Genomic DNA, 16,075 nt, shown 5'->3' on the forward strand with positions numbered 1-16,075 from the left:
TAGATATAGCCAACTTGATCTCTGCCTCCGGGCTGTTTCATCTGCAGTTTACCCAGTTCTTCACCTTTCACTGTCCTGCCTGTGCTATCAAAAATAATACCTCCAATTCCTATTTTGCTAGCCACTTAATTCATTTAACTTCATAGCATCTCATATAACTCTAGGCCTACATATTATATTTTGTCTATCTTTCTGACTAGAATGTAACTTCTGTGAAGACAGAGACTGTCATTTTTTCCACCACTGTATCTGCAGTTCCTAGAAGAATACCTGGGAGAGACTGCTCCATAAATATTTTCTGACAAAACACTGTCAAGATGCTTTTTACACATCAATACAGCCCGTAGAAGCATATGAGTCTCACTGACTCTAATCATAATTCACTCATAAGGTCTATTAAATTACCATCATAGTTTGGTTTTAATACATACAAAATGACAATTATCAGGGATATTTGGCAATATTATCATCTTCTACCTGTAAAGTCTAATGAATTTTTTATATCTTCTCCTACTTAGCAATTTAATTTGAACAGTGCCTAAATTGAAGCTCATTTTCAAACAATCACTTTTGAAATTACTGATTCCAATCGATTTGACTTCACTTAAAATATTTTGAAACATTTACTTATGTACTTGGAAAAAGAAAAATAACTGTAGAACATTTTGTTCATTAGAGTACAATGAATAGCATAGAAGATGCAAAGAAGAAAAGCTTTCTTAAAATCGTGTTTTTGGAAACCTACGTTTTGCAGACAGTCATAAGATCCTGATTTTTTGGATACAGTATAAGTGAGCAGGAACTCGGTGGTAAGGCAGAAGTCCTGGATATTACTCCTGACTCTGCCACTCTCCGGATGTGCAAAGCTCTGGCAAACTGCCGAATTATCACAGGCCTCAGTTCTGTTTCTCAAAAATAAAGGAAATGGACTGGCTCATCTCTAAGAAGTCTACTGGCTATGAAATTATCATTTTAAGTCAGATTTTTCTAGCTTAGAATTTTTTTATTTCTAGTTCTATTTTAAAATCCTTCCATATTACACACTGTGTTACAACTGTAATAACCCCTTATTGTCACATCATTTTGTTTTACTGCTTTCTTGTATATAATTCAGTTCCTTGCAAGAGTACTAGCAGATTTTAATGGCTCACAGACTCTGAAATTACTGGTGAGGGCAGAAGATCATCGAAGGTTTAAAACAATTCTAAGAGACCTGGAAAATTACATATATAGATACATATCTGTTAGAATAGCTTGTCTAAATACCAAAATCTTCATAACAAAACTCAAAACAAGCAAAAGTTTTCATATTACATTAATGTGAAGAATCCTAGGCCTTTAGTATTAAGCTATGTGAAGCCAAATACCACATATAGGATATATTTTTTTGTAGCTAAAAAGGTGTTGGGTATTTAGGAGATACGGAAGGCTCACACTTTTTTGCTTTGGGAAGCCCAGATATAAGAGAATCGCCAAATGCTGAAACTTTTCAAAAGCACAGTGCCTGTTTATGCAGATTTTGAGTTAGTGAACCAGATTAAGAAAAGGTAGGCAGCACAGCACAAAGTAGAGGTAAGACCTACCTAGAAACATCTACAAGATAACAGAATTGAATAAGAGCCAGAAGGTTCAGGGGAGAGTCATGAGAATATAGCTCAAGCAGTATTTTAAGCATCTGAAAGTGAATTAAAGCCATAAAATGCTTCAGTGGGTCCTTACATATGACTGCAGTTTATCACATCACACTAAACACCACACAGCCTTAAAACACTTGCACTGCTTTTCAAAGCAGGGGTCAATTTGAATGACCACAACCAATGTAGCAAAAACTTCTGGAATTTCAGCCGTGAGTTAAAAAATATTGGCACTTTTCCTTTTGGTAGGTCCTTTGAAATATCTGCAAGCGATTAAATACATAACAATAACATAAATATAAGTATGGTAAATAAATATGAATTAATAGTTACATATTAAAATAACAGGATGGTGATTAATTGATAACTAATTATCATCACTTTTCACTCATTAAATCATTCATTCATTCAATAAATGTTATCAAGCAAGTGCTATGTTACAGGTTCTGTTCGGAGTGTTTCTGGGAATTCAGTTTTCAACAAGACTTAGGAAGCTTACATGCTACTGGAAGGATGGCAGCTATTGATGGGGTAAACAAACTATACATACTCAGATACATTATATTCTATATGAGCATATAATTTTAGATAGCAACTAGTGTTAAGAAGAAATCACAACAAGCTAAAGTGATAGAGACACTGGAGAGATGGGAAGTGGGACCATAGATTGGTAGCCAGATAAGTCCTCTCTGAGAAGTTGACATTTTACCTAGAGGTAATGACAAAATGACCAAGACATGAATGGAAAACAAGTGCAAATGCAAAGGGCCAAGGGCAGGAAAAGGTTAGCATTTATAAAGGGGCCAGGTTACCTGGCACTGGCAATTTGCAATAAATGTTTAGCAACTGCTCTCCAGAAGCAAGTCACCTGATTCGTAAGTTTGCTGACTTCTGTGGTGTAAATACTCCTGCATTGGCCAATTTCAGCCAAATCAACATGAAGATACTGAACACAGAGTCGGGAGGTGACAGTGGCCAATGGTGGCACATGATAAAGGCAGCCAGGGGTTGGTGACAGAAGGGGTCAGATAGGTGGACAGAGGTCAGGTCATTTAATGCCATGTGGTCAATGGAAAGAAATATAGTTTTTCTTCTTGGAAATCACTGAAGGGTTTTTAAGTAAGCAACAGGGCATGACGATTTAAGTTATGGTTTTAAGGTTCATTAGTTGCTTGTTGGAGAAGGTACTGTGGGGAGAAAGGCAGTTAGGAAGCTCTCACATTAGCCCTGGCTTAGACTAAAGTGGTGGTAGTGGACATGAAGAAAAGTGGATAAATTCAGGACATTTTTTGAGGCAGAGTCTACTTGTCAATGGACCTGTTGAATGTGGAGTACAGAGAAAGAGGAATGAAGAGTGATAACAAGGTTTGCCTTTAGCAACTGTGAAATCCGGGACAGAGAATAATTTATGGAGATTAGGGTGGACAGAAGTCAACAAATTTTACTTGGCCTTACAAAGCTTAAGATGTCCAGCAAGTATGTTGACTAATATTAATAGCTAAAATAAGTCATTTCCGTATTTATTCCTGCCAATATGTTCTTCACATAGGAATTACTGTCTCCATTCTATAGACACGAACACAATGGTAACTTCTTCAAGGTCATGTACCTAGAAAGTGGCGGAGGTGGGATTTGAGCCTCTTTTTAACTACAAAGTTATGTATTTACCTTTAGGATATACTTCCATTTTGTAATTAATTCTTAGGATTAATTTTTGAAAGTATACTGCTCTGGGTTCCCTGATAATTCCCTGCTACTTACTATATTTAAAACATATTCTTTTATTTATTGCACTTATGAGAAAATGGTAAGGAAAACTTCTGTAAGGAAGGGTCCTTGGGAACAGAATGCCAAACCATGTTAAGGACATTAACTGCTTTAGGGCCAGCTCCCCTTTTAGAAGGAACCACGGAGAGCTGGGTTCTCTGCAGGTCCTGCATGACTACACCTAGGTGAAGCCTCAACCTCCTAGGAGTTTCTACTTGGTACACATTTCCAGAAGAAGTAGCAAGGAGTAATACAGACTGAAGGCAGACTATCCATACTTCTCATTACACCAGTTAAACAAAATATCACCAAACAAAATATCATCTTTGAGTTGTAGTCATTAAGTTAATCTTTAGTAAGTAAATCCTATACGAAAAAAATGAGGTAGAATTATTATACTCTGTCCTGGTATTGTTACTTAACATTGTAACAGCCGGTCCCACACACATAGGATAGCGTGCGTGCAGCTCATTTTAAGCAGTAGACAGGAGTAGTCAGAGAGTTTCCAGATGTCCAACTCTATAGCCATGCAGTCAGTAAATAAAAATATGATGATAGTGGAATGCTAGTATTTTCTCCAAAAATATTCAAAGATTTAGAGATCTGCTGATAAAAGTAAGCTGCTGCTTCAATCGCTGCCATATTGCCAAAGTTGACCCATCTTTGGGCTGCCATCAGGTAAGAATTTTAAAAGAGCGAAGCAAAAGTGATTTGTGAGCTAAGGAATAAAACTGTCAATTTTTTTCCTTCTTTAGAACACTGATATTTCCCTGGTTCTTAGAACACTGCAAATTTGAGAATAACATTGCATCTGGGACCTAAAAGCTGCCATATTTTTCTGAATTTTCTCATGTCATCTACCAATTTGACTTTTAAATCATAGCAGTGAATAAGTATTCTAAATCCTGTGTAAGAGACTTCATTCCTGGAGTATAGGATTAAACTGCAGATTCTGAAGCCCGATATCTGAAACTCTCACATTCTTCCATACTAGTGGATATCGATGATACCAAAAGTATACAAAGGAATGGACTATAAAATTATGGTCACATATGAGTTTTAATAATCTTAAAAGCATCTAGTCAACTTACTTCACAATTTCTGATTGCTTTACATGTGATCTGTATGAAATGACCTTCAGACACCTAATTGAATACTTACACTCCTGTGGCCTCATAAACACCAGTCCATTTCAAGGCAACCCCCAAAAAAGAACTCATAAAAATCTGTGCTTTGGGGCAAAATTCAAGCAATTCTCTAATTTCCAAGACTGCCAAAATACTGTGACCAAGGCACCAGTGTCCCTGAATCTCATTGATGTCTCCCACCATGCTCCTTAGCACCATATTTAAGGGCCTGAATGACAAACTTCCAGATATTTCATTTTACTGATGATATGAATTTTCGCTCTCTATAACTCTAACTCTCCTATCTCAATATTGGGTAGAATATACACACACTTGGTCTTCACATGTTTCATTTAATGGCAACAGTCCTTCATAGAAATGAGAGTTGCACTTGCATTATTTGTCCTTATATTAAGAATTCTAGATCCCCAATTTTCCCCAGCATTGAGACTGATGGCATCAGGAGTGCACAGAGTCCAGCTCCCTGGAACCAGGACTTGGTTCTTGCACAGTCTGCTCACTTAGACCAAGGCTCTATTGAACCTCCTACTTGCGAAAGTTCCTCCCAACAGGCTGAGTCACCCATGAGTATTAGAAGAGAATAATTTTAATTCTATCATTTCAAGTTTTCTTTCTCTTTCTTCCAACCTCCCTCCCTCCCTCCCTTCCTTCTTTCTTTTTTTCCTAATGAAATGTCCCTTTTGTGCTGTCATATTGATGGAGAAACAGCATTACAAGTGGTGGTTAAGCTTGCTGGCTAGCCCACAAAGGCTTCCTTAACCATAATTTGGCTGAACTACAGTTTTTAAATGGTTAAGCACTCACTTACTATGCAATATATTCTTTGGAAGTTTGAAAAAAAATCTGATACCACAATAAAAATTTTTAATGTAGTAATGTATAAAATGTAAAAATATGAACTGCAATTTTTAAAAATGCTTTTTAACACCAATTCACATATTTTCTAATAAGAATACTTATGTAGTAAAGAACAGGGCAAATATTTCTAAGAATTTTAAAATGTTTAAAGTGCATGGATCACAATTCTTTTTTAAATCATTATATACATGATGTGGTAGGCATATTTAGCAATTTAACATATGTTGTATCAATTAAACCTTGTAATAAAATATTTTGTAATTACTATTATCCCCATGTTACTGAGAAAGATACTGAGATTGAGAGAGATGATACTTTTTGCCTGAATCATGGAGAAAATTATGACAGAACCAGAATTCAAATCAAGATCAATTCATATTCAAAGTTTTATCATTATATTGTATTATATAGAATAGTATTGGGTTTACTTTGCAAATAAAATAATTTTGAAAATGAATATATCTTTCAAAATTTACTTTACCTCCACACTAAAACCTTCATATACACTAAACTTGGAAGTCAGATACGTTAGGGTCTGATTCCTGCTCTTCTACTTCTTGGAGGTGTAATCCTGGGCAAATTATTTAACCACTGTGAGCTGGGGTTTACTGTAAGTAGGGTGGAAATAAAAGCGCCAAAGTCTTTGAGATAATAAAGAAAAGTAATGTGTAGAAATGGGCTAATATCTGTAAAACCTGACAAACTGCAAGACTCAGATTGCCAAATGTCAAAAAAACAAGCATTCCCTTCCCCTTCACAATATCCCCCCTTGGCTTTGTAGGCACACAAAAAGATTTTTCAATTCTCAGAATGATTTGATTGAAAACAGGCACTCTTGTCTAGATGATTACATTCTTTCTCTACCATGGCTTTTGACTTTAGGATGTTCCAAAGTACAAATCCTCTGATGGGGAACTTCTGTGGGTTGTGCCCTGCCCCGCACTGCATTCTCACAATCACAATCTGCTCTTCACCCTGCGGTGACCTACTTGTGACACACCATCTTGTGCAGCAAGTTTTATAGTGACTGATGTCTTAGCGACCAGATTCCTGGTTCTGGTTTCTGCTCCCCCACTTGACCTCCACAAAGGCTGTTATTGTGCCTGCCTAGAATTGACTGCACACATCCAGGAACTGGAGAGGAGAGCTGAGACTGGGGTGTTTTCGTAATAAAACCTTGGTTCCAAATATCTGACCCTCTACCAGTTTCTACTCCATTTCATCCTCTTTTCCCTCCAGGTGACTCTTGAATACTGGAATGATTTGAACAATGTGGCAGTGACTGCATTTTTCACAAGAAAATGCTTACCTACTGACCAAGAAGCACTGCCTACACATATAATGAAACATGTTCCAGATCAACTTGTTTAAGTTTTATGTGGTTACCACACTACATTCTGTTCATCGTTCTCTGGGATTTTATAGTTTGCAAGAAATGTAACATGGTCATTCACACCCATTAAAAAATATAGAGAATAGTTCTTTCTTTCATAAAATAATAGTCTCAGATGATTACACTTCCAAAAGCAAATGGCAAATAATATATAGACAGAGCCACCTTGATTAATAAGCAATGGCACTATCATTTGAATACTTAACATAAATTTATTATTACTCAATCTTAAAATCTCCTTTTTTAATGAGAAGTGGTAACATGAAATTGTATACTTCAAAACTGGTTATATATAAAAAAATTGATATATTATATTCATCAAAAACGTTTCAACCACAGTAAAAACAGCTCATTTGAAAATTCAGAATTGTTCTTCTATAGCAGGAGCCACATATTTGCATGAATATACATATACAAAAAATGTCAGTCCTTTGAGTTTCAAACAAAATCTGCCTTGGCTTAAAACAATTTCAACAAAATTTTAAAATATGTCAACATTACTAAATTCCTCAATACTTAAAATACTAAGTTGCGACAATTTTTATAAATGAGTGTTACATAAAGACAATGTTTCATAATTCCCTGATACTTTTGTAGATCAATGATTCATTCATCCATTCATTCATTCATTCATTCAAAAAATATTTAAGCAATACCTATTTTCTTCAAGGCATAATGGTTCTTTAACAAATTTTTAGCTGTTTCAGTTTTTAATTAGAAGTGATCAACACTAATGAATAGAGTCAATATATGCAAAATAATGTAGCAGTAAACAGTAATGTTCCTTTTTTAATAGATGATTGTATTTTATGCTACTTGCTATACAATTTTATGTAATGACTATTTCCAAACACTAAAAGCTAACGTATACTGCTTCTCTTTCTCTCCATTGTAGTCCATTACACTGCTATCTCAGTGAGAACTCGGGGCTCTCACTGCTCTTTTTGGAGCTCTGTGAGGCTTCATCGAATGTTTATTATGGCTACTTACAATTTTGCAGAACCTAAAGGACTAATGAAGTAAAACTCTGGACCCATTCTCTTACCTCCATGACCAGTTAGAACAATTTGGATGTTTTCAAAGCTAAAGTATTGGGTTGGCCAAAAAGTTCGTTTGGATTTTGTTCTGCAAAAACCTAAAAGAACTTTTTGGCCAACCCAATATTTGCAATGCCCTGCAGCTCAAGTGGTAGAGCATCAAGTCACCCCCAGAGGTACTGGGGCATCCTTCCAGGCAAGGACACATTTTGTTTTACAGGAATAGAGCTTTGCTTGTAATGTGCTTAAGCTCTTACCACTTACATATAAATTTCATAAAGTGATATATGTTCTATAAATGATGTAAATACAACTGGAGTTCCAAGCATTAGTAAATTTCAACAAATATTTAAATTAATGATAGACAAAAATACTTCCATTTATTTATATTATGAAGAAATTCTTCACAGTTGAACAAGATTATTACAGACTTACCTGAATCTGTAGCTGTGATCAACAAGACAAAATGCTCCTTTGTTTCACGGTCCAAACTCTGTGTCACTCGAAGTTCTCCACTAGATGAGAGAGTAAAAGCATTGTCTTCATTACCACCAAACAGAACATATGAGAGTTTGCTGTTAGAACCTTGATCGTCATCTCTTGCCACGACCTATAGGAGAGAATAATACACACCATGAATGAGAGTAAAACTAACAAAATGTATATCATGAAATAAAGTGTATCATTAAAAATAATGAGGTAGAGCCATATGTCCCAATATTAAAAGGTTTCAAAGACATGTTTGTAAGTTTCAAGCAAAAAATTAAACTGGTACAGAGTACTATGCATTATTTGTGCAAAACTAGGCATAAAAGCCATACATTGCATTTTTGGAAGGCTTCACAAAAAATTTTAACAGCAGTTTCATCCAAGTAGTTGGATTTGTAAAGAGGGAAGGGAGAACAACATTTGTAACAGTTTTCAAACTTTTACATCATTTTATTTTCTTACCATGTGCAGATATTACTGTTATAGTGAAACAAAATTCAAAAATACACAAATGCATAAATATGTGCAACATGAGTGAACACAAAAGAATATAACTGAAATGCAATATTTAATCTACAAGGAAATCAACAAGTCCTTAGGTATAATTTTCATAAAACTGTCCTTTTCAAGATTTGCTATACCTGCAAGTAAGCATTTTTGGATGAGAAAGAGGAAGAGAGTGGGGGAAGCATGTACACTATAATTAAATGAGAGTCTTATAATGAACACAATATTTATTTTATTTAAATATACTGACCTGAAGAATTGTTCTGGGTAGTGTCCCCAAATTCTCAGGGACATTTACAGAATATGGAGATAGCTCAAATATGGGAACAAAATCATTAATATCCAGTAGAACAACGCTGACAGTGGAGGTATCAGTTCTGGGGGTGCTGCCCCGATCTGTTGCCTGAACAGTTAAAAAGTAAGTAGGGGTCTTCTCTCTATCCAAGGGCTTAGCCACAGTGATTGCACCTGTGACTGAGTCGATCCGAAATTCCTGATTGGCATTACCATCAATAATGCCGTAGCGGACCTGTCCATTTGTACCTTCATCTCCATCTGCTGCGGATACTTGTATTATATCCGTTCCAGTAAGTGTATTTTCATCAATCTCCACTTTATACACGGCCTGTGCAAAAACAGGGTTATTATCGTTGATGTCAAGTACCATAACTACAACCTCTGTAGATGAAGAGAGAGATGGTTGACCTTTGTCTGTAGCCACCACTGTTAGAGTATAATTAGAAACCTCTTCTCGATCCAGTTCTCCAGTGAGCCTCACTTCTCCATCAATGGTCCCAATACTGAACTTGTTTCCCGAAGGGTTCAGTAGGGTGTACTCAATATAGCTATTTGGGCCGCTGTCTGGGTCAGTTGCTTGCGCTTTGAAAACAATGGTATCAATAGGTGTGTTTTCTGGAATGTATGTCAATTTAGGGGAAAGAAATGTTGGTGGGTTATCATTTACATCCAACAAAATAATGGAGACTTGAGCAGTGCTTGTGAATCTGGAGACTGGAAGCTGTGGCAGGTCGTGCACTTGAACGACCAGATTGTAGAAGGACTGACTTTCCCGATCCAAAGCTTTCTGGACTTTCAGTATCCCATTCTTGTCAACTGTAAACTGCCCAAGGCTATCACCAGAAGCAATGCTGTAAGCCAACTGGGAGTTGATGCCTGAAATGGAAGGGAAAAATTAAATTTTCTGAAATATGTGCTGATTGCAAACTAAACTGCACCAAAATTTTCATGATATGAAACTGCACATTTGATATATGATGCCTCCAAACACACCTTACAGATGATTTAGCCACAGTTAATTTTCTTTATAAGTAATACATAACGCATAATCCTTTTCTTGTCAACGTCTGATCTGAAAATATGTTTACAATCTGGTGAACAAATGATCTATACACTGCGGGCTATTTACCATGGTGTTGAAATGCTAAATTACAAAAATAAAGAGGAAAAAAATATTCCAGAGAGCGGATATTTTTCTATGCATTTACTTATTTCTGTCACATAATTCCTGAGAGTTCAACATTAACAGTGCCACACTATACTACTAGCCAAACATTTATCACTTTAGTAATTTATTGAGGCCGACACCAATTTTCAGAGAAGGGTAATAAAATTTTCTGATGTATGGCATTAGTCATGGATGCTTTAAGTCTACTTTTACATTTCTTGTCAGAACCAATAAATACTTTTTAATTCCTATTAAGCATCTGGCTAATGGCCTTTGAGAAAATAATTCTCTTTCAAATTTTATTATGTATATGTACTGTGTTTTAAAAGTAATTTTTGAAAGAAATATTAGCAGTAAAAGGCTCTAAATATAAAGGTTCACACTATTTTTGGGCTATTTTTAGATAATATTTTATCTATTTTTCCCAGGAACATGTGTCGAGGACCTGCTGTATAGCACAGGGAACTCTGCTCAATATTATGTAACAACCTCAATGGGAAAAGAATTTGAAAACGAATAGATACATGTATATGTATAACTGAATCACTTTGCTGTACACCTGAAACTAACACAACATTGTTAATCAACTATAGTCCCATATAAAATAAAAAGTAAAAAAATATTATATATAAATCCTCATTTCATAAAATGATTGCAGAGATTCTTCTAACAAAGATGATATGAAGAATGGATCAACCTATTAGTTTAGTAAATAATTTAAAGGTAAACAACAGATAAGCAGTGCAAACAGAAAGAAGAATCATATTTTCTGCCCCAGAATAGCATTTTCTTCACTGGTGCACAATGTCATGTGTACTTTTATATTTTATCATAAAGCTGTTGGGCAACCATAGGATAAGAATTTCTAAGAAACATATTGTATATCTAGATAATTCATCCTTAATAAAGATACTGTACTCTGGGATCTTCTGTTAGGGAAAATCTGTTGAGTTACATAAACTGCTTACAAACAGCTCCTATATTTCTGAAGTTAATTTTAACTATTCAGGTGTCAGAAATGATGTCCACTCTTTGCCAAAAGTCTTCTAGAACAATTTGATCGCCTTTTTCCTCTTTTATTTCTTGAAAAATACTCTTTCTCAAGATTCTATGAATATTTGAGTTTGCTTTCGCCTTTTCTTTAAACTCATTACAATATTTATAAAGGTAAGTTTAGTTGAGTAGCAGGATTTTTTTTCTACCAGGTAAAGTCTGCCTGTTCTTTTTTATAAAAAATGCTAGAATTATTGTTTTCCTGTGATTTAATAGTCTCTTATCTAATGTCTTTTGTCAATATGTTGATGCAGAGAAAAATATTTATGGAGATAACTTTCGGGAACTGGCTTATTCACAAAAATTTCTAGGATAAACAAGGATTGAATAGATCTTTAAAAAGGTAGGATTTTTCTCCTCATTAAGAGTTGTGGCTTTTAATCTTTGTAGTTTATTTAAGACTATTCACAACAGAACAAAGCAGAGGTTATAAAGTTCAAAATACTTAGGACTCTGAGGATCAGGAAAAATGTGAATAAATAAAGCTAATGGAGGCCACAGCTCAATTCACCAGCAGGAGATAAAGAGAATTTTAAGATCTGGATAGAACAAGGTCAACAGCCTACTTCAACTCTTTGACTTAAAATTCCACAGGTTTGGGGGAAGAAAAGTTCTATCAACTGATGCAAAGAAAAAAAGTTTCATCAACTGGTGCAATATATGTATATATTACTTAGAAAGTAATTTGATTTTAAAGATATATACACCCATATATATTATATATATATATATTTAATATATTTTTAAATAGAATTTCTAAGGAAATTTTTTGCATTTCCTATGGCTAACTTCATCAGTAAATATTTAATTCCTATTCTTTGAGGCACAAATTCATACACAATTATTATTGAGAAAAAAGCTATGAAGACATCTGGATAAAAATAATACCAACAAGCAGAGATATAGTTCTATGTAAGCATATAAAACCTTTCATGCCCAAGACCAAAAGAAATTTAAAATACTTACAAAATTACAGATGGCTACAAAGTGATGGCCTAACATTTCTACATAAATCAACTGGAATGCAAGTAATTAAATCAAGGATCTGAACACCCTTGGTCCACTGTGTATGCTACTTCCTGGAGTAAACAATTAACTTGCAGCGGCAAAAAGAGAACATGATACCAAGATTTTATAGCCTTGTAAACAGCAGGACAGCCTCCTTTTTAGGGAAAATGTTTAGTGGAGTAGGTGGATGGTGGAAGTAATAAATATTAAACTTTAACTAGAATTATGAAAAAAGAAAAATTTGGTTTTATATTCAAATTCATAATGACAAATATATCAGGTGATAACATTAAAAATGAACTGACGATAACAATCATTATCTTTGAAAAAATAAACATAGAAATACAACTAGTTTTGCACAAAATATTGCAGCATCATCTAAGAAACAGCTCTCATCTCAGGAACTGAGACCTTACGGTTGCAATTACAGGCCATGGAAGCCATCTATATGGACTTTACTGTAAAGAAAAGGACTTTTCATTCCTGTCAAGTCTAAGCAACTCTGGGCATGTGCTCTACATCTAGAAAATACATGTAGACATATTGAAACTCAAAATTCTCCCTGAACTTTTGTACTATCCTGAAATATAGAGAGCTCAGGCCATTCTTCTCTCTCTGCTCCTTGCATCAAATATCCCAATCATGAATCACTAAATATATTATTTTAGCATTCTATAATTTATTCATATGTGTTGGGACTTGAATTTAGTGGGCTTTCATAGCACCAGATTTGTAAGCTTAGAAAAGTTCATATTTCTAACCATTTGTGTTCAATGTTCTGAAAGCAGTTTATTTATATGACTCTTTCTTTCTTTCTGGCAGCTTTATTGTGTGTGTGTGGTTGTGTTAGGGTTTTTTTTTTTTTTTTTTTTTGGTTGATTTTTATTTCAATCTTAAGAATAATTTAGTTCCAGGAAATATAGCATATAACTATAGGTATGTAGCTCTGCTATGAAATGTGTATATTTATTCACAATCCATAAATATTGTCTAATTATTTCTATGATGAACTAGTATTTGTCAACTTATCATACAGCTATAACACATGGAACTCTTGCAAATAGCATTCACTTTTATGAAGCAGTTCCAACAAGGTCATCAGGTCACTGGAATATGAAACCCATTTACAGGTCAAATGATCTGCATTGTGTACCAAGCGTATATTAGTAAATTTATTCAGCAATAATTACAATTGCTTTATGACTCTACAACTCCCCAATATTTTGAAGAGTTTATGAATTTATTTCTAGGATAATGTAATAATTATCAAAGCCAGAATATTTCCATGAAACTTCCATTTTATAATACTTTGCCTCAATATAATACTTTCTTAACTGTATGCATCAAAGCCTTGAGATTAATACAAGTGCTACTTATCTTGTGAATACAGTAAAATATTTGCTTTATTCTTATTAAATGGTATGTAATCTAAAATTTTAGGTTAAAATTAGAGAATTTAGATATAAGTAACAGAAAATGTTAAATTTATTTCCATATAAAATGTCTTCATTTAAGATGACAATATTCTCTCATCTGAAAACTCTTGATCAGAGATTAAAATGAATTTGCTAATTAGAAAAGTCTAAATAATATTGTTTGTGAAATATGTTGAGAACTATTTAGTATAACTGAGTTGGCAGTTTTAAACAAAGAAGGTTACCCTTGTACAGTCTTATCATGATCCTTGTAATTCAGAGAGATTAGAAACTGTGTCCTATATTTTAGGTCAAAGTACAGGAAATTACACTGATAAAAGTATTCTAAACTAAAACAATGGAAAAATGTAGCTTGAAATTTTTACCTAACACAATTAAAGGCCAAAAATAATCCATAAAAGGTAACTTGAGGTCAATGGTTAACACATTTCTGTGCATATGCTTGCATGGATTATTCCAGCAGCTTTCACAAAAAAAGTGTCTTATTTGCTATTTTCCCAGTTCCCTACAATCAAAGTGTGAGGATAAATGAAATTTACTTTAGAGCTGCACACAATCCTATGATACAATGGACTCTCTCTAATACATAATAAATAAGTCACAATGAAACCTGGCAGATAATTCTTCACTACAGAAAAGTTGGAACCAATAAAAAAAGTTCATATCCAGGGCTTCCCTGGTGGCGCAGTGGTTGAGAGTCTGCCTGCCAATGCAGGGGACACAGGTTCGAGCCCTGGTCTGGGAAGATCCCAAATGCTGCGAAGCAACTGGGCCCGTGAGCCACAACTACTGAGCCTGTGCTCCGCAACAAGAGAGGCAGCGATAGTGAGACGCCCACGCACCGCGATGAAGAGTGGCCTCCGCTTGCCGCAACTAGAGAGAGCCCTCGCACAGAAACTAAGACCCAACACAGCCAAAAATAAATAAAGTAATTAATTAATTAATTAAAAAAAAAAAAAGTTCATATCCAGAGATCAGGTAAATTAATTAAGTTTATATCAATAATAATAGAGAAATCAACATCCAAAATAAAGATTAACCTCAGTTGTGTATAAAGCCTAATGGTAGACAATTACAGAGCTGGGCTGATGTACATGAAATAGTCTGAGCAATGTTCTTAGGCCAGGACTGGGTACATACTAAGGACAGGTGGCCCATCATATTTGCTGGTTCCCCATCCACGGATTCAACCACCATGGGTCAAAAATATTTGGGAAAGAAAGATTCCAAAAATTTCCAAAAAGCAAAACTTGAATTTTCCATGCACTGGCAACTATTTACATAGCATTTATATTGTATTAGGTATTATAACTAATCTAGTAATCTATATGGGAGGATGTGCATAGATTATATGCAAATACTACACCATTTTACATAAAGGATTTGAGCATCTTGGATCTTGGTACCAGTAGGGGTCCTGGAACCAATCCCCTGCAGATACCAAGGGACGACCTGTATTTGACAATTGTCGGTTATTGTTATTAATATTATTAGCAATTTCTAGAACTAACATTATAGGCACTTCTATTTTGGGTATATTTACGTGTCCAATATTAACTGTGCTTAAATAAGAGGGGAAAACTTCAAAATGTACTTAATGAATTCTAAAGAAAGCATTTTCATGTATTAAAATACTGTGCTCTTTGCCTCTCATATCTTTCTAAGTGGCAATTCTGGACACTCCTGAAAGGAAACTAAGTATAGAGCAGAATGTTGAGATAGAATGGTACTCTGAGATTACATAAATCATTTAAGTCAGCAAGAACCAGGAAATTCTAAATTAAGGTTGATATGCCTATGTCACGAGGCATATCCTTGGGCTAGAGACCCATTTCCTCTTAAAATAATGTCCCTTGTTTTCTCAACTGATTGAACATTTAGCTGCACCCAGTGGAAGGGAAAACAAGGTATTAACTTTCCAAACAGTTTAGTTAAAGACTGATAATCTATACAATGTTATCCCTGAGCCTATATTATCTGATATTTGTATATACAAGTTAGTCTTAGAAGAAAGACCAAGGGAGTCCTATTTTAAAATAAAGTTTTTCAAATAAATAAATAAAAATCAAGCAAAAATCAAACATTGTAAAGTCTAGATTTAATGTAAAATCTCAACTGGATTCTATAGCATAAATTAAAGAGATCTGAGACTGTCCTTTGAGACAAAGCATGAAAGCTTGCTAAAATACTCTGAGCAGTTTTCAGTCAGAAATATAAAACTAATCATGCATTCTTAAGTATTTTTTGAGACTTTGGTTTTCCTTTTGCATCCATATTTTA

At 34.6% G+C, this 16,075-nt stretch overlaps 1 protein-coding gene across 1 annotated transcript in view; it reads right to left on the reverse strand.

Moving 5' to 3' along the window:
• Nucleotides 1-16,075, reverse strand: part of FAT4 (FAT atypical cadherin 4) — a 166,653-nt gene that overhangs the window by 68,128 nt on the left and 82,450 nt on the right. The window contains exons 5-6 of the mRNA XM_061191994.1: nucleotides 9,084-10,006; nucleotides 8,273-8,447 (exon numbers count right to left, since the gene is read on the reverse strand). Coding sequence (XP_061047977.1) covers nucleotides 8,273-8,447; nucleotides 9,084-10,006 — 1,098 coding nt within the window. The remainder of the gene's footprint in view (nucleotides 1-8,272; nucleotides 8,448-9,083; nucleotides 10,007-16,075) is intronic.

Source organism: Eubalaena glacialis, chromosome 5 (genome assembly GCF_028564815.1).
Source record: "Eubalaena glacialis isolate mEubGla1 chromosome 5, mEubGla1.1.hap2.+ XY, whole genome shotgun sequence".
In the NCBI taxonomy this organism is placed as follows: Eukaryota; Metazoa; Chordata; class Mammalia; order Artiodactyla; family Balaenidae; genus Eubalaena; species Eubalaena glacialis.